At 42.8% G+C, this 23137-nt stretch overlaps 1 protein-coding gene across 3 annotated transcripts; it reads right to left on the reverse strand.

Annotated features, from left to right (window-relative positions):
* Nucleotides 1-310: 310 nt before the first annotated feature.
* Nucleotides 311-22238, reverse strand: LOC105253676 (nuclear hormone receptor FTZ-F1 beta). 3 transcript variants are annotated; one of them, XM_011261843.3, is made up of 7 exons: nucleotides 21420-22238; nucleotides 4666-5194; nucleotides 4061-4470; nucleotides 3381-3725; nucleotides 1662-3290; nucleotides 1119-1411; nucleotides 311-1003 (listed from the first exon to the last, which is right to left on the reverse strand). In XM_011261843.3, the coding sequence occupies exons 2-6, from the start codon at nucleotides 5018-5020 to the stop codon at nucleotides 1145-1147; spliced, it is 3006 nt and encodes a 1001-aa protein (XP_011260145.2). In that variant the 5' UTR covers nucleotides 5021-5194; nucleotides 21420-22238; the 3' UTR covers nucleotides 311-1003; nucleotides 1119-1144. The 3 variants fall into 3 exon arrangements, with proteins under 3 accessions (XP_011260145.2, XP_025264397.1, XP_025264398.1); XM_025408612.1 differs by lacking the exon at nucleotides 21420-22238 and adding an exon at nucleotides 14317-14458; XM_025408613.1 differs by lacking the exon at nucleotides 21420-22238 and adding an exon at nucleotides 7109-7267.
* Between the last annotated feature and the right edge of the window lie 899 nt (nucleotides 22239-23137).

The raw sequence follows: 23137 nt of genomic DNA on the forward strand, positions 1-23137 counted from the left end.
CAAATAAAACAGTAAAATAATATTTGCCAATTCTTAAAAAAAAATTTTGTTTAAATAAAAAAATAAAAAAAAGACAATTACAGAAAAGCAGTTATATGTATTCGGGCTTGATATCATCTCTCGCAAATTTCTCTGATATTTATACCACAATTAGTTTTGTTTTTCTTTTAGCTGTTAAAATATATAAAGAGAATAAAAAATGTATTTTGTGTGATCGATAAAAATCCACGTATTCTATGGATGATATATATGTATGTATACATATGTGTATATGTAAATATATATATATATATATCTACATACATACACATATACATATACTAAACATATTAACTAATTGTTCCATGATTAATTGCTCTATAAGTAGATAATTGGTCGACTGATGTGTTGAGTTTTTTAAGTACACTTTCATAACTGGGATATATAAGGCATGGCTATGCTCTGTTCTTAAGTAAGCGCAGAACAATACGCAATACTGGTGTTCTGTTCTATTATAACCGTTAATTACAGAGGTCAACTTTGTTTATAGATTGCGCATTTCCTATTATAAAGAGTTTGCACTCGAATAGGTTACACCCATCTCTAATAGAATTTAGCATTTTAATGCCATTTGATACCATCTCACATATTTATACAACGCTTATCATTGTAAAAGTAAATGCTCTGCGTGTCTCCGTATCAATTATACTTTCAGTCTCATTAGCATCTACATGTGCACTGAATATCCAGTGTACCGTAGGCCGCTTTGAAATTCATTTGTTTCGATAGAAGAACACGAACACGCGCGATCTGTATGGAAGCATTTCGGTGTAAAATAGAAAGTTCCTCTCATTTTTATTAGATTAATGCGACCTAATTACGAAGAATGCAATCCCCTCACCAAGTACTAATGTCACTATAGATCTTACATCTGCCGTTTTTTCATTTCTTTAATCTTTCTTACACTTTGCGAATACCTATTATATCCGATTCCCTAAGCTTATGGACCCTATAAGCGTGGAATCTGAAAAAAGAAAAATTCAATTATACTATTCTATAAATGCATACGACTGATTAAGGAAACTTCATCACACATCTTCATGATTTATATATTTTATTTTGCTTATTATTAAACTTACGGCTTGGTTTATACTGCGTTGATAATTCAGTGATCTCCTCTTAACAATTCCATTAAAAGATTAAAGGAGCTGCCTTCTCCCTCGGCGCGTTTTGCACTGAGTAGTTCTTTTCCTGCTTGACATGTTCTTTGTAAATCTGGAATTCTCAATAATAGTTCACCGAATTTGGCAGGCATTTCTGGATATTTCGCAATTGTGTATTGCTGCAATGCGTGAAGGGCTTTTTCCTGAGAAGCTCTGACTTTTTCAGGTTCCTTTAATTCGCTTATGTCGGACGTTAACAGTACGATCACCTGTTTATTTTTGAAAAGATAAAAAGATAAAATAAAATATCGATTTTAATAGATAAAAAATTAAGATAAAGAATTAATTATATTTCCATCCTCATTTAACATATCTAGTGCAACTATTTGAGTTTTTAAAAATGTATTTAATATAAGAATAATATTCAATATAAAGAAATAAATGGTAGACAGTTGTGTCAAGTATTAAATGTGTGCAATGAGAATGAGGATCTTTAATAATGAGAGGAAAAATAATTACCTTCATTGCAACATATTCGTATTGATCTACTCTTAGCCTTCGCAGATTATTGGTAAAAGCAAGCATTCTTTCGATGCAATTCGCTAAACCAAGTTCTTTAGCTTGTGCCAGAGTGATCGACTTGCCAAGAGACACTCTGATCTCACCGGGACTATTCATGCTACGAAAACAGCAGGAGAAGAGTAGTAATTCGCACCAAGAGTTGATCAATAAACAAATTTGGTCGTCGATCGAGATATTCTTGAATAACGGCAGACTCTTGCACCATTTGACAATTTTATAGAGCCGGTGGTCTGCGATGTTGCACAAGTTAGACAGAAAATCCGGATGTTGCGTCGGATTGCCATTATTGGAATTACTGGCGATTTGAGAATTGCCATTATTCACGGTATTGCCGTTCGTGGAATGTTCATCGGGCGCCCTTGTGGAAGCCGAGCCGGCGGGACTACCCGACTCTCCTCTTCTGTTGTTAGTATCGACATTGCTCGAATCGTTCGACGAACATTCCACCGCGCCTCCGTTATTTCCGGTGCCAATAACACTCGCAGTTCCGCCGGGTGCCGATGGGCCACTTCCGAATCCACATTGCATATTATTGTCACCGCTAACAGAGATGTTTCTCACATTCCCGGACATTCCCCCGCTTACTCGATCATTATCGTTATAATGCCAAAGATGCTCCACATCCATGATATCTTGCAAGAGTTGCGGCACTTGCATTTTATGCGAATGATTCGAGTGATATCTGACCGAGTAATGGTGCTCGCTTCCGGCCGGTGCCGGGCTGCAATTGCCCGCTGCCGTCAGTTTTTCGCTGCCGGCCATACCGCCGGCGGGACTGCCGACAAGATTCGCCGGTAGAGTATAGGTGCACTGATACGTACTTCTACCACCTCTGGTACGATCCTCCCTGATCGCCTCGAGCTTCATACCCATGTTGAGGCACTTGTCGAAGCGGCAGGCCGGGCATTTTTTCCTCGTGGCCACGGTGACCGGACAAGCTGCGCCTCTAAGGCACACATAGTTCTTGCGATTCTGGACGGTACGCTTGAAGAATCCCTTGCACGACTCACAGGAGAAGATACCGTAATGAAATCCGCTTATCTTGTCACCGCAAATCGGACAGGGACTATTTATCAGTTGCTGTCTGGTGGAAATACCTGACGGCGCTGAAGGTATTCTACAGTCTTCCTGATCCTCTACGACCGCGTGGCCGTCCGGTGACAGTTCCGAGCCTGGCACTGAAGAGGATGAATAATGATGCGCGGCGACAGCAGACGAGGCTGTTGGAAGATGCAACGGGCTACCTTGCGCCACTTGATGCTGATGATGTTGCGAGTGCGAATGCGAATGTCTCGGCTGCTGGACGGGTGAATGTGTAGGCGGACTAAGCGAGCCATAACTATAACAACTACTGGAAGCGTCCGAGTTATTCCTTGACAGCGAATGTGACAGCGATAGGGATAGCGAGGAGGTCGAATTGTTGAAGCTGTGTCGAGAGAGGGATAATGACGAGGACGGTATCGGGCTGCCCGCACCTAGAGCGGAGTGCCGCGCCGCGTGAGGACTTTGTGTCGGTGAACTGAAGACGCTGTATGCGGAATGAACGGCGGAATCTGGTGACGGTACCTACAAGAGATGAAAAATGTCTATGTATAATCAAATACTATGATGCGACAGGCTGATGTTAATATGATGTTATGTTCTCTGTTAGCTCACCTGTGATCTAGTATGACTGTGCTTGGTTAGATGATGTCGTGGATTGAGAATAGGGCTATGATTAGGCGTGGAATTATTGTATCCACCTAAAAGCTTGCCCACGAGAAGCGGTAAATCGCTCTGTTGTGTCTGCTCGAGATTTTCGATACCGCGTTGTTGCTGTTGCTGCTGTTGTAGTTGTTGGTTGTGTGTCATAGGTAGTCCAGCGTCGTGAAAGGATCCTATTGTGAAAGCCGGACTGGATCGAAAATCTGGCTCTGACTTAATCGGAAATTTCTGTTCCATGGGTCCAGGACTCGTACTGCACACTTGAACTCCCTCCATGGAGGTTTCCTCGTTATGGTCCTAATAATTAATTTCATTATTAAAACTTGTATACTTTAATTTTATATATCTTTAATAACTTCATCTTGTATAATTAAAGCCAAAATATTCGCTTATATTCAGAGTTTAATCTTTATATTAGGCATTTCATATATATCGTAAAATAAAAATTATTTTAATATACATGTTAGACATTATATCTTTATTACACGTCTGGGCAATGACTTCATCGTTTTTGCGAGAAAATAATTCTATTTCTTCCGCAGAAATTTTGGCAAACATGTCAAAATGTCCCTCAAGTGTCCACGAAATCTCTTTGTCGATGACTTCAGAATATCATATCCGACAAATCCAACCTGATTAGTAATTGTATTGGAAGACATTTCTTGGTCCGACAGTTCTCCCTCCCACGACATCGGCCTCTCGGGCTGCTGTTGCGAATTATCGCAGCATCCCGCGCCATCGCCATTCGCATCCCCGTCGCCGATCTTGTCACCGTTCTGATTACCCGACACGTCGCGTTTCTTCTTCGAGCGCAGATTGACGCCTCTAAAGTCAATCTTGCTGATTTCACCATCGCTGTCTTCGGGATCGTCGATGTCGGCCGCGTTCGCGGCGAGGATACCGCCGATTCCGATACTATGCGGACCCGTATTCGCGCAGATTCCACTCGTCGGGACGGTGTTTCCGCATCCCAGCATCGAGGTCGATACCACCGACACCGTCACACCGTTCTGTCCTCCGAGATATTTACACACTCCTTTACCTAAGTATCAAGCAAAACATATTGCTATTAAAATTCACGAATTACTTCTTCTTATAATTATATAATAATTATATAATTCTTATAATTATATAATAATGTATCAAAAATCTTACGCAACAGATTAAAAGTTTGACGCTTTATGGATCTATTTCGTATCCAGACGATATCGCATTGAAGGAATCAAAGAGTAATTACCATCGTGCATTTCTTGATTGGGCGGTACGTTAATAGTGGTGACAGACACGTTTTTCCCCGTCTCCGTGGAACGGCTCGGGCTCATCGATACACCGACGCAAGGCAAGGGGCAACAGGTCGCGGATGTGTTGGTCGAGGTGGAGGAACTCGTCGGGGACGAACTGGACGTGACGCAGGAAACCGAAACGGACGCAGAACCTGCTGCTGAAGTGGAAGTTGAAGATGAGGTCGCCGCCGCCACCGCCGACGACGACGATGACGACGATGATTTCCAGGTCTGTGTGGCCGACCACCAGCCTGAATCCGAACCAGGCCCTGGTCCTGGGCCCTCGCTGGGCCCGTTTTGCTCCGACATTCTCAGCTGATTACGCTGCTGCAAGCGGCTCGTGATACGACTTGCGGCCTCTCGATCTCCGCGAAACCGTACAGCATCCTTACGGCGAAGCCTCTTATTGTCGTCTCTGTGAATTATCAGGAGCTACGTACAGGCAGGATCTCGATATCGATCGTTTTTTCGCTTCTTTTATATCTGAAAAAAAAATATTATATGTATATAATATGTATCTTTATTATTTTATATATAATATCTATTTTCTTATATTGAGAAAAAAGTTGTAAACTTGACTAAATATTTTCAATTATTATTTTTTAATTGAAATACTTTGGTATTTAAATTAAATACGACATATTAAATCTAACATGACATTTATTTAATTGAAATACTTAAATATTTCAATTAAAAAAATAGTAATTGAAAATATTTAAAAGAGTTTATAATGTTTTTCTCAGTGTATACATTGGATATATTGAACAAATAATTTTAGGGATAATTCAATACGAAAATGAAAAGAAAATATCACTAATTAATTTGGATGCACTCAATTAATTTTCTATATTCAATTGATATATTGAAAATGATACAGAGAATTAATCGAGGACGCATTTCCAATCAAATCGCCGTAAGTCAAATTAATAAAACATTATATTTCGCGCGATTGCTCGATTGATCAATATTTTATTAATATTTATTTTATTAAAATCACATATATATATTTGATTGCCGGTCTTCAAATTTGTTTTTCCAAGTCTGTTTTTTTTTAATATAAAATTTACATAATTAAAAAAAACATTGTAGCGAAAATTCAATTCAAAATCTAATTACAAAATCCGCAGAATGTACTTTCTAAACCACAGTTTATGCAATACGATGCGGTTTCGCTAGAAAGTAGCACGCTTATTTTGGCCCCTTCGGCTCTAGAATGGCTAACAGTATATCTTCTCTCGCACGAAATGATTCGCCGAAAAATTTTAGCCGCGCGATTAGAAGCCATCTCGCGAGCGCTGACACACAGTCTCTCTCTCTCTCTCTCTTTCTTTCGCAAGGTTACGTCGATGGCCGTGCCGCAAGGCCGGCCCACTTCCGGTCTCGCAGAACCGCCGAACGACCTTCGCGCGGAAACGCGCGCGTTCGCTCACGCCCGCACACGGTGCGTAGTGCGTGCAGGACGAATGCTAGCGACCGATCATATGAGACAGATGGTTATATCATACGAAAAAAGCGACTCGTCATAAAAAAAAAAACAGAGACCAACAAGAGAGCATATATATATATATATATATATATACAAGAGAGCATATATATATATATATATATATATATACACACACACACACACACACACACGCGCGCGCGCGCGCGCGAAATATACATATAATTATTAAAATAGAAAACATTATATTTAGATCAAGTTTGCTACATATCGGTCCCCTTTCAAATTATGAGCGTATTGCAAAATCATTCATCTAGCACGCTATGAAGCGTAAATGCGCGGATAATTAAAATATTTTACGACTCACGTATGCGGAGAACCGCGTATTAACGATTAACGCCTAGCGAGAAAATCGTTGATGTGTCCTCGAAAGAATTAATCTAGTTCTCACTGTTGCACGATTTTGTTTTCTATTCCGTCTACTTATTATTAATAACGACAATCTGACAAGTTGGAAGTCGAGACATTTTTCTTCGAGTATTTAATTAAATAATTATCTTCTGTTCTGGCTCAACATATTTTTAATTTAACATCTTGTCAAAATTTTGAACTCTAGATCTATTAAGAGTATCTATTTAAAATTAATATTAATAATTTTATTTTAAATCTATTAATCGATAATAAATTTATTAATTTAATTTTATATTAATATTATTAAATTAATATTAATAATTTAAAAAAAATGATATTAATAATTTATCAATAATTAAAAAAAGATGTAGCTATTGAACTCAATATTTGCATACATATAAAAAACATTAGCTCTGAAAAATGACAAAATAACTCGCGAATATTCTAATAAGAATGACGCATCATCTTCCTCACAAAATATTCCTTCACGACGCGACGTGTGCATTAATTTTCTTTTTTAATCTCTCAAGATTCTCTCTTACATAATCTCCTTTCGTTTCCGTCGCACAAAAGATACAAGGTGCGTAAGGAAGATAGCGTGTCGTTTTATAATTTTCCATTATACTTTGTACGCATTGTCACATGCTCGAGTCACCGCGGACACACGTATCTCGCCGGCATGAAAGAAGCGAACGACTGCAACGCGATAACCGTACTCTCGTCGGACCTGCGCGAATCTCACGTTGGACTAGTTATCGCGAAGTTTCGAGAACGCAAAACGTTCGCTACGGTGCCGGTGCGCGTAGGGGAGCGTTAACAACGTTAGCTACGAGAGCGGAGACGAGGAGGTCGGGCGAGGCCGAGCGGAGCGACGGCGGTCGAGCATATCGGGGACCGGCGCGACGCGACGTTACGATTTCCTCGCCGCGCTCGGGATGTCGTCCTGCGGCACCCACCCGCGCCCACCCGCTGACACACGCAGGTAGCCCCTCGGCGGCCACGAGTGCAGGCAGGTCGCATACCGGGTGCGCCAACAGACAGGGTGTCTGCTCCAATCTTGCCAAGAGATTTTTTCACCTCGCGAATTTTTGCGCAAAATTTCAGAGAAATTAAAGAGAGTAGTTTTTCAATGGCCTCTCGTAAAATAAGTTTGTTTTATGCATGCGTTTTTTAATATTTTTCATCCAGAGAGAAAACGAATTATTCAAGTTTCTAGTTTTATTTATTTGCAAATTTATTGAAAAAAATTGAAGCTTTCGTCAGATAAACATTTTTCATTTGCATAACTTTTTCATTTTTTTTATTACAAAGTACAAGAAAAAATATTTATTCAGTTTTATTAAGATAAATAGTGATAGACGTATGTTTTAAAGATACATAATTCACAATTTGACGTACTGACAAATTGTCTATAAAACATGAGAGAAAATGATCAAAGAGAGAATTTTGAAAAAATCCCCCGAGTTGCAATAAAATTCCGCGAAAATTCCAATTTTTTTAGATGAAATCTCTGAGAATTCATTTCCACGATGTAGATATTTCAAACATATATAATTCATAACTTGACGTACTGATAGTCTATATAACACGAGAGAAAATGATCAAGGAGAGAATTTTAAAAAAATTCCCGAGTTGCAATAAAATTCCGTGAGAATTCCCTGATTTTTTTTGATACGAAAAAAATTTCTGAGAATTCATTTCCAGGGTGTAGATATTTTAAACATATATAATTCATAACTTGACGCACTGATAGATTACCTATATAACACGAAGGAAAATGATCAAGGAGAGAATTTTAAAAAAATTCCCGAGTTGCAATAAAATTCCGTGAGAATTCCCTGATTTTTTTTTATACAAAAGAAATCTCTGAGACTTCATTTCCAGGGTGTAGACCCTCTGACGGAGAAAACCTTTCCTCTCCTCACTCTTTCACGTTTTCTCTCGCAGAGCGGGACACGCGAAAAGAGACGACGGGGCGACCGCGATATACTCCCCATGTACACGCATATGTACACGCACACGCGTGGCATCTCTCTTCCCCTCGTATATAGTAGTCCGTTCGAGAAGGCGAGCGTGGCGAGCGCGCGATAGTTACGACGCCGGCTTCGACAACGTCGGCGGTAAGTTCAAGGCCCTCCGCGACCGCCCTACCCGGCTCCTATGCACCTTCGGGGTCACGTGACGCGGCTCAAGGTCTTCTCTCCCTACTCCGGGATCGTCGCGGCCGCGCCGAGCCGAGTTGGACGGACTGACGACCGCGGCCCCGCGCTATATCGTTGCATCGTACCGGTGTAACGCTATTGCGTTCCTCTCCATCTCGAGAATCGGAACCACCGCCGTTGCCGTCGTCGTCGTCGCGATCGTATAGTCGGCCAGGCGACCAGGCGACGGCGGCGGTTAGCCGTGGGTGACGACAAACGATGACTACGACGATGGAATCTCGTGCCACCTCCCTCCCTCCTCCTCCTCCTCCTCCTCCTCTTCCTTCTTTCTCTCCTTCTACTCGGCGTTTCTTTCTCCCGCTCCTTCTTATTCTTGTGCATCGAGATACGGACTCGGGTCAGTGACATCGCGTAAGGACGGTCGGAGGAAGCGTCGGCTCGCCGAGAGAGCCGAGAAAAAACGCTGTCGGGCCGGCCGCTACTTCGACAGGTAGACCGAGCTGCAGAGGGCCCACCTTTTCTCATGTCTTTTGTGCCCTTTACGCGTTGCTCTGTCATTAGGCTCGTTCGTTACCGTTCGTTACCGGGATAATAGGGAAAGACGAGTACGCGAAATGTAACGTGTAGCGGTAACATTGTAATCGCTCCTGTTAAGATTACGCTTTTATCGCGTATATATTTATCATCCGCGAGATTTTTTAATCTCGAAATATCAATTTAATGTAATTTTAATCGAAATATTAATTAAATATAATTTTAATCGAAATATAAATTTAATAAAAGCAGAGGATTAATTACAATTATTTTGCACGCGAAATTTCTTTCCGCACGTGGATGTATGTCTCGATAAAAGTATCGGAAGGGAGGATAAAAATGAGTCAGGGTAGACAGCGACAACGCACCGTAAATGTAGTTACCGAAATCCGGTTGGCCAACTCCCACGTGTACTTTTTTTTTTTCATAAGCCGATTTTCTGCCCTTATGCGTTGCACCTTATATCCTCTCTTTGGAACGAATCAACGCGGCAAGCACTTGTAAAATGTGCAAGTTGTGTCAGGGATCTCCTCATTTTACCCGTCCAAATGATATCCGTTTTGACTGACATAGCAGGCTCGGCTCGCGCGAACAAAGCAGCGTCCTCCGTACCACGATAACGCGAGATCAGGCTTTATCAAACGATAAGTGCCGGGTACCGAGAAAGATGCTACGCCGACAAAAATACACATGTGATGCTTTTCGAAAACAAAATATCTCGAATAATCGAACGTGACTTTCGGAACATGCGATTAACCGTAAAACGTATCAATCGTGGCTGCTAATTATTGGAAAAAATTAATTGCCATAAATTAATAATTATGACTCGCCGGACACACTTTACCGATACGAAGATGCAGACACGATGACTTTGAAATTCATTTCAGACGCGTCATCCGTAATTAATTCAATCGCAGCAAAATTGATAACAAATTACAAATTCATCGAGGAGACGTTTGAAAAATAAAACACCTCTCTTATTTTTTTCAATAATATTTTTTAAAAAATCGCACGTCCAGATACGTACGTAAAAACGCGTTAAATCTGTGCCGGCATTCGAGTATCTCGCGCGTTGCCGACCCTTTCTCACAACGACGCCGTTCTCTCGTAGAGACGCGAGGCAGCGCCTTTACGTGGTAACGGGCGTAAAAGGTTATTTACCGTCGAAGGCTTTAGTCAATGACCGTTCGATCGATGCCGTTTCTTGACATCGGCAGCAGGGTGGGCGACGCGATGCGATGCGATGCGATGCGATGCGACGCGAGACGCGGTGGTTGCGCGCGATGCACGCGTCCGTCCCGGTCTGGCTTCCTCGTATCTTGACACGAGCTGCAGCAGGCGGTACGGCAGGTGACGCGGAAGAGGGATCGACGACCTACGGAGTCTATACGACGGCACTATTTTAAGCGGGTCGCGCGAACACAGAGTCCCCGATCGGCAGCCCCACGGAATGACCGTGAAAGACGCGCCGCGCCGCGCTCGTCTTTCCACGTGTGTGGATGTGTCGCGTGTGTGTATTGCGTATTAGACGTTTCCTCGTCCCCGATGAGGAAACGCGCTGGCCAAGTGTAACGTTCGCGTGCAACACAGGGATCGTGATTGCGCGCCTTCATCTTTGGACTTATCGAGCAATTTTTGCGCTTGGTCGCAAGATGCGATTTGATTTTTTCCCCCTCTTCTTTTCTTTTTACTTTACCCTTTTAATTCTCCGATGATTGAAAGAAATTCGATGGATATTTTATGATATATTGTAGCGATCACTTTTTGAAAGCGGATCTTCGTGATAGAATGAATAATGAATGTCAATATGACATGTGTCGAGAGAGGACGATATATATTTTTTCGCCGGGAAAATTTCTCGCGGTTATTGTATAAAATAATGTATAAGGAATAAATACATAATTTACAGAAAATTTAAAAATTAGACAAATGTCAATGCCTCAGAAATTATATACAAGCTTAGAGGAACTCGTATTTAATATGTCAGATGCCAAGGCTTGACGCCTACAGATTTTAATATGTAATGAGACAAAACAATAATAGTGTGTGATATCACGCTATTATTATATTTATTATAAGCGGTGATATCAAACTTCGAAGGTTTTAGTATTATGAAAGTGGGCGTCAACCATATTTCACTGTCATCATAACTGTATGTGTATTATACCATACACAGTTGCGACGTACGTGCAATATATGTTTTATTAACGGTAATCATTCTGGAAAGTACATTTGCAATGATTGGACAGAGAAATTTTCGTTTATATAAATTAGTTAAAATATATTAATATCATAAGTTTAATATCTCACATTATATATGCGTTAATAAAAAAAAATAGTTGTAATTGTCATATATATACTTATATATATAGTTATTCTGTTCCTATTTCTAGCGACAACTATTTAAAACTATCAATACTACGCACAAGGTTATTATTATCAATAATTATAAAAATAGATATATCTCATAATTATTTTAATTATGCATTTATTTTAATTATAGTCGGCCTTTTTTTCAGTAAACGCTTCATTAGCAACATAAAAGAGCATCTCGGAAAATTAAAAATGCGAAGTTTGTCAATAGATACATTCTATCCCTCCGCGAGAGATAAATTTTTCGATAGCGTTTATTCAATATGTCAATCAAGCGAGCAATTTCCATTAATTAATTCCTTATCTAAATGCAAACGCGAGAGACAGCCGATCGTGCGAACTTGGTACGAGTGCGTTGCGCGTTGGAATAAAACGGTATCTCGAACTGGAGCGGTTTTCCTTACAACTTGCATAGCGTTCCCGCCCGCTCTATTTCCCGGAGTCTTAATGCGATAGTCGACGTCTCCGATGGTGATTCGCGGATATTTTATAACATATCTCATTTTTTTAAATTATTAAATAAACATTTTTGTCTAATAATTCTATAGATACGACGTTGTTGAAACATTTAATTGGATTAACATGGAAATTTCCTTTATAAATTATCCAGTTTTATTTCACAAGATGTTTTTTAAATTATTGAACAAACATTTTTGCCTAATAATTCTACCATGTCTAACAGACACAATGTTGTTGAAACTCTTAACTGGATTAACGTGAAAATTTATAAATTATCCAATTTTATTTCATAAGACGACTTAAATCCTTTTAATCTCGACGACGTCGCTATAAAAGAAGCGTGAAAAAGCGCTGGGTGTTTAGCAGAATTTTGGCAGTATCATCCGCAGACAGGTTCCCGATGAAAACAACGACGATCTGACTGGACTCTCTTCGCGACATCCGGAAGACCACCAAGACATTCGGCGCAGCAGTCGCTTTAAAATCATTGTTAGATCGGTATTTAGCGCTCGCTTGGTCATTTAACGTGCTCGCACCTAACCGTAGCGGTATTTCGCGAAAACTTGGCGTGTCCCCCGCGGCGATCCTTGTCCCACCAGCCCTGGCTCGCGGAATCCTTCTCCTTCTGTCTCCGGAGCCGAAGGTAGTAGGCGCGCGCGTTTTCCTTTCACCCGGAATAGAGTGTGTGTACGTGTACGTGTGTATACACATGTGCGTATGTGTACGTATACGCCTTGTCAAACAGGGCTCGGTCTCCGCAAGCGCATATCTTCGACATCTCGCGAATGCACGCGCGAAAGCATGCATGTGAGAGGGACCGACTGCCACCCCGACCAGTCAGCGCGGGGTCTGGTCTGGGTGTCGATTAAAATTATTATTGCCGGCGGAGGGGCGTTTCTTCTTTTTTTCTTTCTTTCTTTTTTTTTTTACCACACTGCGAAAACCGGTTCACAGTCGCGCGGCTACCGCCCGACTATGCGTGCGTTTCCTTTTAGACGCGGTCCAGCAGCGACATCGAGCAGCGCACGTTCGCCGGAACCGGTGGTAATCGATAGCCGGGCATCCGGGTGTTTGACGAAAGTCCTCGGGACAAATAGGCATGTTTCACGATTTGCGAGACGCACGCCTAGCTCGGATAATTATCGGGAATGCTCGAGAAAGTTAATCTCAATCTCACGATTTTTAGAGATTTGCTGAGAGCAAAGTACATGTAACCGATATAAAGATACTCGAGGACACGATTGATATCGATTAACACAATTTTGAACGATGCGCAAAAGATGAGGAAATATATTTCAATAAGACTGAATCGGCGGTAATAATTTTTCGTGAGCAATTCCAAGATTCTTACCACGTGTATATTTTAAAAACATAAAATATTTAAAAATATTTTATTCACTGGAAATTTTATACGTAATTTATTTATTGACGGTAATTAAATTATGTTCAAAATATAAAAGTTTACATCGATCTTTTCAGACATTATGACATAAGTCGATGACATAACTAATTTATGTAATGTAACGCAATTAATATAAAAATCATAAATAGAGTCATGCAACGTTAATCAATACATCAAATAAATACATCAAATCGTTAAATCTATTTTCAATCAAAAAAAGGATTAAAAAAAGAACCTTTACTGCGGAGACCTTTAGGATACAAAAGTATGACTATGAAGAATGATAATTTTGATGTAACGGTTAAAATTGTCAATAGCTCAGATTAATGAACATTGATAAAATTCTTTAAGTTAATTTCCATATCTAAGAATAGCAATTATTTGCATGCGGTTATGAGTAAAATATAGATACAGTCAGATCAAATTGCCACATCGCCTCGCATTAGAGTGTTGGCTATATTCCAGTCTCCGTTACCGAAAGAATGTCATGCAACGGAGATCGAGCGGACCGCACAACAATTGGAGCGTACAAATACAGTAGCACAGAAAAAAATTATCAATCGAGAGAAAAAGAACAACCTTTTCCGTTTATTAATATCCGACAAACTATCATCGTGAGAAATTAAAAAAAATATTTTGTAGAAACACAAATGTTATGTATAAATGAAAATGTATTAATCACACTAAGAGAAGCAAGAATATCTGCTCTATTATATAATCCGCTTGGATATTTGAAGGAGCAGAAAGCAAAGCAAGGAGCTACTGTCGGTCGACAAAGTTGAAGGACGCTTCTTAAAAATAATCTTTCGCCTAGAAATACCTGGTGGCGATTCAACATTCTTGATTTGGCAATATCCCAAACGTGTCCTGCCGATTCCTAGCATACGGCGTAATTAATTCTCCACTAATGCGACGCAGCGGTTATACATTCAATTCGAAAATGCGATAATGCAAGCGATTGCGAGAAACCGACACTGCCACGCGTTCCTAGATCGAAGCAATGCAATTCCAAAACCGGTATCCATCAGCGCGACTCTAGCACGAGTGGAAAGAGGGGGGAGATACAATTTCTCTCCCTTTTTCCCGCGTACGCGCGCAGGACGGTAGACGGTAGAGGTAAAAGAAAAATTCCACACCGCCTCGTCTCGCGCCATGTCGTGATATTCACCATCGACGATACATCCAGCCGTCTCGTTTCGCCGCCGCGTTTGTAACCGTCGACCTTTGAAGAACAAGAGAGGAACGCGCGTTCAGAAGAACGTACGTACATGTACGTACGTACGTACATGTTGGCCGTATACCCGCTAAGATGATTCCGGACGAGAGCCTTGGCTCAAAGCATTTTCCAAGCGAGGGTACGAGCACGCGTGGGAAGACCCACGCTTTACGGTCGCGATATACCGACGGATTGTCTCGCGTCATTCGTCTAATATTACCTTATTCCCTCGGACACACGTCGCAAGGGAATAAGGTCGCTCGCGTTGAAGCGTGAATTCATTAAAACGTGAAACCGCAGAGCTGATTACAAGAAAATCTCACTCCAGAGACCAGAGATAAGCACGTTTAGCGACCGTTTAACGTTTCGTTTTCTGATAATTTTGAAATAAACCGTCGGAATATTTCGTAGAGATGTTTTGCGCGTGCAATCGGTTCTTTCCCCTTCTTCTTATTCAATTGCGAAATTTGGAAATCATCTTTCTGTAGCAGTGTGATTCTGATAAGTGTAATATATTACTTGGCTTACGTGAGTTAAAATGAATCATGTACATGCAATTGAAAAGATATCGATAACTTTTCAATATTTATTCAAGTTTCCTGCTACTTTAAAAATAAGTTGGCTTATTGTTAAAGCATTCAATTAAAGGATTGGTTGTTAGAAAAAGGGACAACGCGAGATGAAGAATAATCAGCTGATTGTCAAAAAATATCGGAGAGGAAACGATCTGTTTATCGACACTTGGCTCGATATTTTTTGACAATCAGCTGATTATTCTTCATCTCGTGAATCGGTTCCGGGTGCGGCTGGAGAAAGATTCATCAATAGAAAAAGAATAATCAGCTGATTGTTAAAAAATATCGAGCCAAATATCGATAAATAGATCATCTCCCCTTTGATTTGTTTATCGATATTTGGCTCGATATTTTTTGACAATCAGCTGATTATTCTTCATCTCGCGGTTAGAAACGAGTCATCAGGGTGCGGTTGGAGAAAGATTCATCAATAGAAAAAGAATAATCAGCTGATTGTCAAAAAATATCGAGCCAAATATCGATAAACGGATCATCTCCCCTTTAATCTGTTTATCGACGTTTGGCTCGATATTTTTTCACAATCAGCTGATTATTCTTCATCTCGTGAATCGTTCCCGCGGATAGAAACGAGTGATCAGGGTGCGGCTGGAGAAAGATTCATCAATATTCATAAGTCGCTAGGCCTATCCGCGTTGTTTCAAGGATCCAGGGAACTTCCACCACGCATAGTTTCGTTCCTCTTCCCTCGTCGCCCTTCACGCATTCACGGATTTTTTTCTTCTCGTAGACACACACACAGAAGCGTCTATATCCCTGTAGACTATCTCCGTGTCGCATAGATTTATCGAGCGCATAAGAATTCTGATGTTTATATGTATACGTGTCCGGCACGCTGGTTACACACCGACCGCGGATACGTGACGGGCGTATGAATGCGTGCACGTACATACACATGCAGTGTGCAATGGCACGTCGTGCTGCAGCCGACGCGATAAGAATCGTGCCCAAGGTGCTTGCGCAATCTGGAGTAGCGATTATCCAGAGAGACACGCTCGCGTATTCGTCGCTACCATAAACTTTTGCCCGCACACTTTTGTCGAATGAACGAAGGGATGAGTAGCAGGGAGCACGATACCGCCTCCCCCTATTACATGTCATTCATGCAACCCTGGGAGTCGACGGAAGGCGGTTATGAATTATTTAAGTATTATTTCCACAGATATTGGAGTAACTTTTGCACCGACCTCGAATTAATGCTAATCTATGATTAACCGATTAACTTTTCCTTTTATATATTTAGGGAAAGAGAGAGATACACACATGTGCAAAATTTAATTTTACCTATTTGTTGCAACTAGACTTTACGTTAACGAACAAAGTATTTAAATTATTTTATATATTAAAAATAATGCACATAAGTAATTTAAAAATAATTTAAAGTTGAAAATTATAGTTATAGCCATATCAATAATATGATAGTTTTACGATTATATTATGTTAATTGCATTTTTTGGACGATGATCTTTTCTAAATATAACGCAGCATTAAATAATGTACGGATTATTATAGTGATTTCCAGAGAGCTAACTTATTAAATTAACGCACAGGTGATTTTTCGTTGCAGGAACCCGGGCGTGCAGCTAAGCGAGAGTATTCCCGATTTCTTTTTACGTCAGCTGTAACGAGTGATGTTATTCCTTATGTAAGTTTTTCTCTTATAAACTTCTGTGTAATCTAGGTAACTTACTTTTACCTAGAAAAAAATGTAGTATAATATTGTGTTGGTTAATGAGATCGTAACGATTACAAATATCGAAGTGAATAAATCAATAGGTATTTATCATGAAAGCAATTCTTTTTCAAATTACAAGACTCATTTCATTCTAATAAAAATTACGTCAACGTGTGTTACAACTCCTCATTTTTTACTGGTGATAAAAAATATAAATTAATATAATTTATTAATATAATTTATCACCAACGAAATTAATTGAAATAGAAAATTTTTATATCTGTACTTTTATAGAATTCGATCCACTACAACAATTTGACAATTTCGATATTAGACATCTTTATAATTTTCGGTTCAGAAAAATTAATTAAAATGAAAAATCTTCAATTTTTCAAGAAATTCGTTTCTCCAAAATCTAACGAAGATCCTCGAAAAGTACCTCACCCCCTTTCTTTCTCTCTCTATAAAAATCATATCTTGCGAAATATTAATATAATTTATTAATATAATTTACCAAGGGAATTAATTGAAATAGAAAATTTTTATATCTGTACTTTTATAGAATTCGATCCACTACAACAATTTGACAATTTCGATATTAGACATCTTTATAATTTTCGGTTCAGAAAAATTAATTAAAATGAAAAGTCTTCAATTTTTCAAGAAATTCGTTTTTCCAAAATCGAACAAAGATCCTCGAAAAGTACCTCGCCCTTCTCTCTTTCTCTCTCTATAAAAATCATATCTCGCGAAATATTTCGTCCGCGTGGATAAAGGCGAATCGAATCGATTCCTCGCGTAAATCGTAGTTCGGAAAAGGAGAGAACGCGTTGCGCACGCGGCGAGGTAAATATAGTATCGCTTAGCACGCGAATGTGTGTGTGTGTGTGTGTATGGGGCTAACGACTACCAAACGCAGAGAAAGTTCTTCTAAGCGTTCCGTGACCTTTCGTATCATTCCGACGGGAAGAGAGAAAAAAAGCAGCGGTCAAACGCGGAGGGTGCAACGCGCGGACTTTCGCCCACGGTTTCACTCGCGCCCGACGAAATGCCGCGGCGCAAATTCCGTCGACATTTTACACGAGCGCGTAGACGCGAGAGACACGCGCGCAAGTTGCAACGCTTAATCTAATCGACGGTGTATTCTTTTTTGCCGAAGGACGTTGGAGCGAGTCATCCCGTCATCGCGCTTTTCAAACGCAACGCGGCTCGACAAAGGTCGACTTTCACACCGTGAATAAGCGAGATTGGAGAGAGAGAGAAAAAAAAAGATTCGGATTAATTAAAGACCCGTATTGCAGTTCGATGACACCTGTCGAACGCACGATTATCACTTCTAAAGAAAGATTTCGCGCGAAGACGACATTATTAGATGACGTTATTAGCGCTCCGATTGAAAGACATGAAAAAGACCGGCGCGATAACGCGTCTCAGGTTCCCGATGCCGGCGATCGGAATTCTCGAACACCCCGTATATCAGGATACGGCGAGGCGAAAGGCGCGAGTACGCCGGCCGAGTATTCTATCGCTCGTAGGTGGAGCCGCGTCAAGGTGGAGCGCTCGATCTCGGGGGGCCTCCGTCCGAGAGATGGGAGAGAGGACAGCGAGCCGAGGGTCGGATCAGGTCAGGTCGGGTCGAGTCGAGTCGAGTCGAGTCGTTCCCCGAGACTTATGTTAGTCGCGGTCGCGACGACGCCCGCGGTTACCGATATATATACCATTGTCGCGATCGCCTCGCATATACCGCTACAGGCTAACGCCCGTCCGCGCCCCCCCTCCCTCCCTCCCTCCTCCGTCTATCGTTCTCCGTCCGTCCGAGCGATTTTCTCGGGTGCCCTCGTCCCGCGCTTCGTCTTCGCGCCGCGGTTCCCCCCTTCCCGCTCCGTTTCCTCGCGTCCTCTTCCTTCGCGGCTCCTTTAATCGCCTCCCGAGACGCGCGCTCACAATTTCCTGCGCTCTCGGTCACTTACTCTCCTACCTTGAGAAACGCCCGGACGCTCGACGGGCGATTCGACGGTGATTTCGCGTCCGCGCGCGCCGCGAGAGAAAGGAGAGGAGGGCCCCCCCCTCGAGCGAGCGCTTCCCCTGCTCTCCCCCTCGGGAGCGCCTCGAACGAGACGCGTCGCGATGAGACGAGATCGGGATCGGGATCTCGTCTCCGCGGAGAAAGAGCGGGGACTCTCACGGTTTTGTAAGGAGCAGTGGTTGCCTCGTCTCCCTCCTTAAGGGGATGCCGGAGTCCTGTTTTACTGATAAAATGTCATATTTCATTTTTGTACGAAATCGTTTTATTAATTGCACAGACTAATAAATGCTCCTTCGCGATTAAAGTGCAGAAACAAAGCGGGAACCTCCTGATTTTATGTTAAAAATTAAGAGAAAATTGAAAAATTACAGTTTTTAATCAGCTTCGAATCGTAACAATATTTGCTTTGTATGCACAAAGTAAGATAGGTATTTCGGTTTATTTACCGAAATCTTTTTCATTAGAGGCTTCTAAACTCATTTCTAAAAATTCATTTATATTCCTTCGTACAATCTCTAGCGGGAACCCATCTTATTTTGCGTGTACAAGCTGCAAAACTTTTATATTAAGCAAATATTGTTCTGACCTTTTTACGATTTTTCAATTTTTCAAAATTTTTAATATAAAAGATCAGAAGGTTCCCGCTTTGTTTCTGTATGTACTTTAATCGGAGGAGCATTTATTATTTTGCGCAACTAATAAAAAGATTTCGGACAATAATGAAATATAACATTTTATCGATAAAACAGGACTCCAGCATCCCCTTAATCCGTAAATCTCCCCGATGGATCGTAAATGCTTCGCGTTATCCTTAATTAAGTTTTAACCGCCTCTACGCGGAACGCGACTCGATATAAATGCAAATTGTACCGAGTCGATTCTCTCGTGAATCCCTGGAGGAGATCCCTTCGTAACGAGAAAGCTAGATAGGAGAATAACGTAACTTTTAAAGTACAAACGTATGAAATTAATCAGATCTGATTCCTATGCTTACGTTCGATTTAAATTTTATTTAAACGATAGCGGTTCGATAATCAAAGCGCGTCGAGATAATCTTGCAAGCTCAAACATACTTGTCATTGTTTATTATCAGGTTACTTTCATACAGGATGTTCCAACTTTCTGCAGAGTACATCCTTGTACATCACTTCGTATTTACTTTCTACTATACCACGCAAAAATGTGCACGAAACCTAGAAATCACAAAATGTACTCCATCTGCTATGAATTACGCAAATTGATCGATAAATATTATAGCAATCTGCAAAGGCTTCGATCAAAGGCGAAAGAAAAGTAGCCAATCCATTAAATCTGGCAGGCTCCGAGAGAGACAGAGAAAACGTAACGAAACAGAAACGTCCCGCGTTTGAGCGTCACTGGTGCCCAGAGTATCGCGCAGTAGTAGGGACGGACTCGATGGGCGAGCGTGCGCGGGGAAGACGGGGAGCGAGGGGGACACGTGGAGGTGGGGGGAAGGGGGGCTCAAGGCCGGTCGCGCTGTCAGAAGGCCTGCGCGCCGAAATATCAACAAGCCTTTTTCCTACTCGGGAGCGAGCACGCTGCCGATGATGGCCGATCGGGTCGTCGGATCCGCTCCTCTCTCGAAGGGAAATTGCGCTTGTCGCCGAGACTAAGAACTCGGACGAAGAACCGCTCGTAAAGTCGCGCTGCGGTTTAACGCCCGAGAGTCGAGCGAGAAACGGGGAAGGGGAGCGGGTGATATAGAGAGGCGAAGAGGAGAAAGAGAAAGAGAGAGAGAGGGAGGGAGAGGGAAGAACGAGTAGAGAGAGACGGTGCGCGCGTGCACGCGCTTGCGTCGAGTTTCGGACAGGTGGCGGCTGACAGCTGACAGTTCGCGAAACCCGTATCGAGAACTTACGAAACTGACTGTCGCGCGAGAGGACGCGCGAAACACGCGAGACACACGTTAGACGCGAGTTAGGTACGGTGCGCGTCTCTCGCGCGTGCGAGAGAAAGACGCGCGCGGACAGACGGAGAAGGAGAAAGGAAAGAACGTAAAAATGTCTCTCTCGCGGATGAAGATCGCTGCCAGGTGCGCGGCTCGATATCGGGCTCCGCGAGAGAGACTTTGGATCGCGTCGCGTTTTGCTCCGACGACGTCTACGCGAAAAAGAACGCAAAAGAGAACGAGGGAGGGGCGGGGAGAGCGAAAGGGGGAACAAAAGTCCGCGCGAGGAGGGAGGAGGGAAGAGAGCGAGAAGGACGCCGCGAGGGGGAGGAGGGAGAGGGGGGAAGGCGAGCGGGAGAGGGAAGGGGGAACGGAGGAGGAGCGAGAAGGAGAATCGAGGGGTCATCGGGAAACATAACCTCCGTATTCTCGGACTTGCACGGCGAACGGACTTTAATGCACGTTACCGCCCGCTCTTTCCGGAGCACGCAGGCAATCTCTTACCTCGTCCTCGAGCGCGCCCCGGCGCTCTCTCTCTCTCTCAATTTTCCTCTCTCGTTCCGAATCTCTCGACCGACGACGACGACGACGACGACGACGACGACGACGATGACGGCGATGTCGTATCGCGGGTAAGTCCAGCTCTCGTGGAGGAAGTAATATAAGGCACTCCTGACAGTCTTTTTTCACGATGACGGCACCGTGGCACCTATTGTATCGCGCGAGCACAGCGAAGGGCGATCCGCGAGCGAGAACGTATCACGTCGCACTGGTCGCACTATACCGATCACATTCGCGTGTACGAGGGAGAAGGAGAGAGGAGGTGAGAAAAGGAACGAGGAGAGCGAGAGAAAAAGAGAAAGAAAGAGAGAGAGAGAGACGGCGGCGGAGGCAGAGCACCTCGCGCTGCTGCTCCCGGTGGACGACGACGCGCCGTGTCGGCCGGGCTCGGGCACCGAGGGAGGTAACGACGAGCGGCGGGCGAACGAACCCGGGGCGACCGCGCGGCACGCACCTTCGCGTCGCGTTACAACAGCGGGGCGGCGGGTAACAATGAGCCACGGGCGGTCACGGGTAGCCACAGGGCCCACAGGCACGGGCCACCTCCGTCTCCGCTGCTACTCTGGCTGGTGGCACCTCCGCGCACCACGAGTTCGCGCTCGACTGTCTCTCTCCGTCCTTCTCTCCCTTTTTCTCTCTTCCTCTCCCCCCCCGCGCTCCCTCCTCTCGTCTCGCTCTCGCCGAACGAGTCCCTCGCGTGTACGTGTGCGCGCGTGTGGGGCCCTCGTACCTGCTTCTCCGTCCTTCTCGTCGCTCTTTCATGAATTTCTCCGTCCCTTCTCTCTCGTTCTCTCTCTCTCTCTCTCTCTCTCTCTGTCTATCTGCTTTGCGGTGACTGTACGCTGGTACAGTACACTGTCGCGCGATGCCGACACCTCCGCGGATCGCTCCGAGACGCGGCGCGTCCCCCTTTGCCGTTCGCCGGTGGACACGGAGGCTGGATGGTTGCGGAGCCCCTGCCCCGGAATGTCGGATTACGTGTCCGCGTAATAGCGGTCGCGCTTAAAAATGGAAAGTTTGCGCTTAGCCGATAACGCGTCTCGCGTCCTCGCGAAACCCTAATAAAATTCGCATCGATTACGACGACGATTCCGAGATGGGAACGTTGTAAAACCCGTGCCTCTCGCATTCGACGTTTACTCGTTTCTACCGCAAGCTCAGTTACGATATCTTGTTTAATGTACCTTGCAAATCTCGGCTATCTCGAGGACGGAAGATTCCGTTAATCGCAATTAGCCTTCGATTATCTCGAGTCTGCTGCTTTATCGAGAAACGCCCGAGGTGATATAAAGTCGATATATATATGGATTGTAGATTCGGATTTCGGTGGAGCGGGTATCCATCGCTAGCTGCTTTCGTGTGTCGCACAGACGAAAATCACATCACGGTTCAACGCTCGAGTCTGACCGAGGTCGCAGCGGCTTGCTCTCCTTAGGAGCGATCGGCTTCTCGATTCGCGTTCGTAAACTTTATCAACGAACAAATGCTCGCTAGAAATTCGTTCGATATCCTTGAAAGTCTCTAATGAAATCGAATGTCGACGTTAAAATTGTTACATTATTTTTTTAAAGAGCGATTGTCGATCGATCAAACATTTTTTGAACTTAATAATTATTCCGAGGATATGAAATGTATCGTATGAAAAATGTTATTTATTTCTT

The sequence above is a fragment of the Camponotus floridanus genome, unplaced genomic scaffold, assembly GCF_003227725.1.
Source record: "Camponotus floridanus strain SB8 unplaced genomic scaffold, Cflo_v7.5 scaffold22, whole genome shotgun sequence".
NCBI lineage: Eukaryota > Metazoa > Arthropoda > Insecta > Hymenoptera > Formicidae > Camponotus > Camponotus floridanus.

Bases quoted from the DNA above. Each gene is read 5' to 3' on its own strand.
- LOC105253676 (XM_011261843.3), bottom strand. From the start codon at position 5,020: ATGTCGGAGCAAAACGGGCCCAGCGAGGGCCCAGGACCAGGGCCTGGT. The intron at 3,291-3,380 runs GTGAGCTAACAG...CATCTCTTGTAG, and splicing joins ACAGTCATACTAGATCACAG to GTACCGTCACCAGATTCCGC. The intron at 1,412-1,661 runs GTAATTATTTTT...AAAAATAAACAG, and splicing joins ACGAATATGTTGCAATGAAG to GTGATCGTACTGTTAACGTC.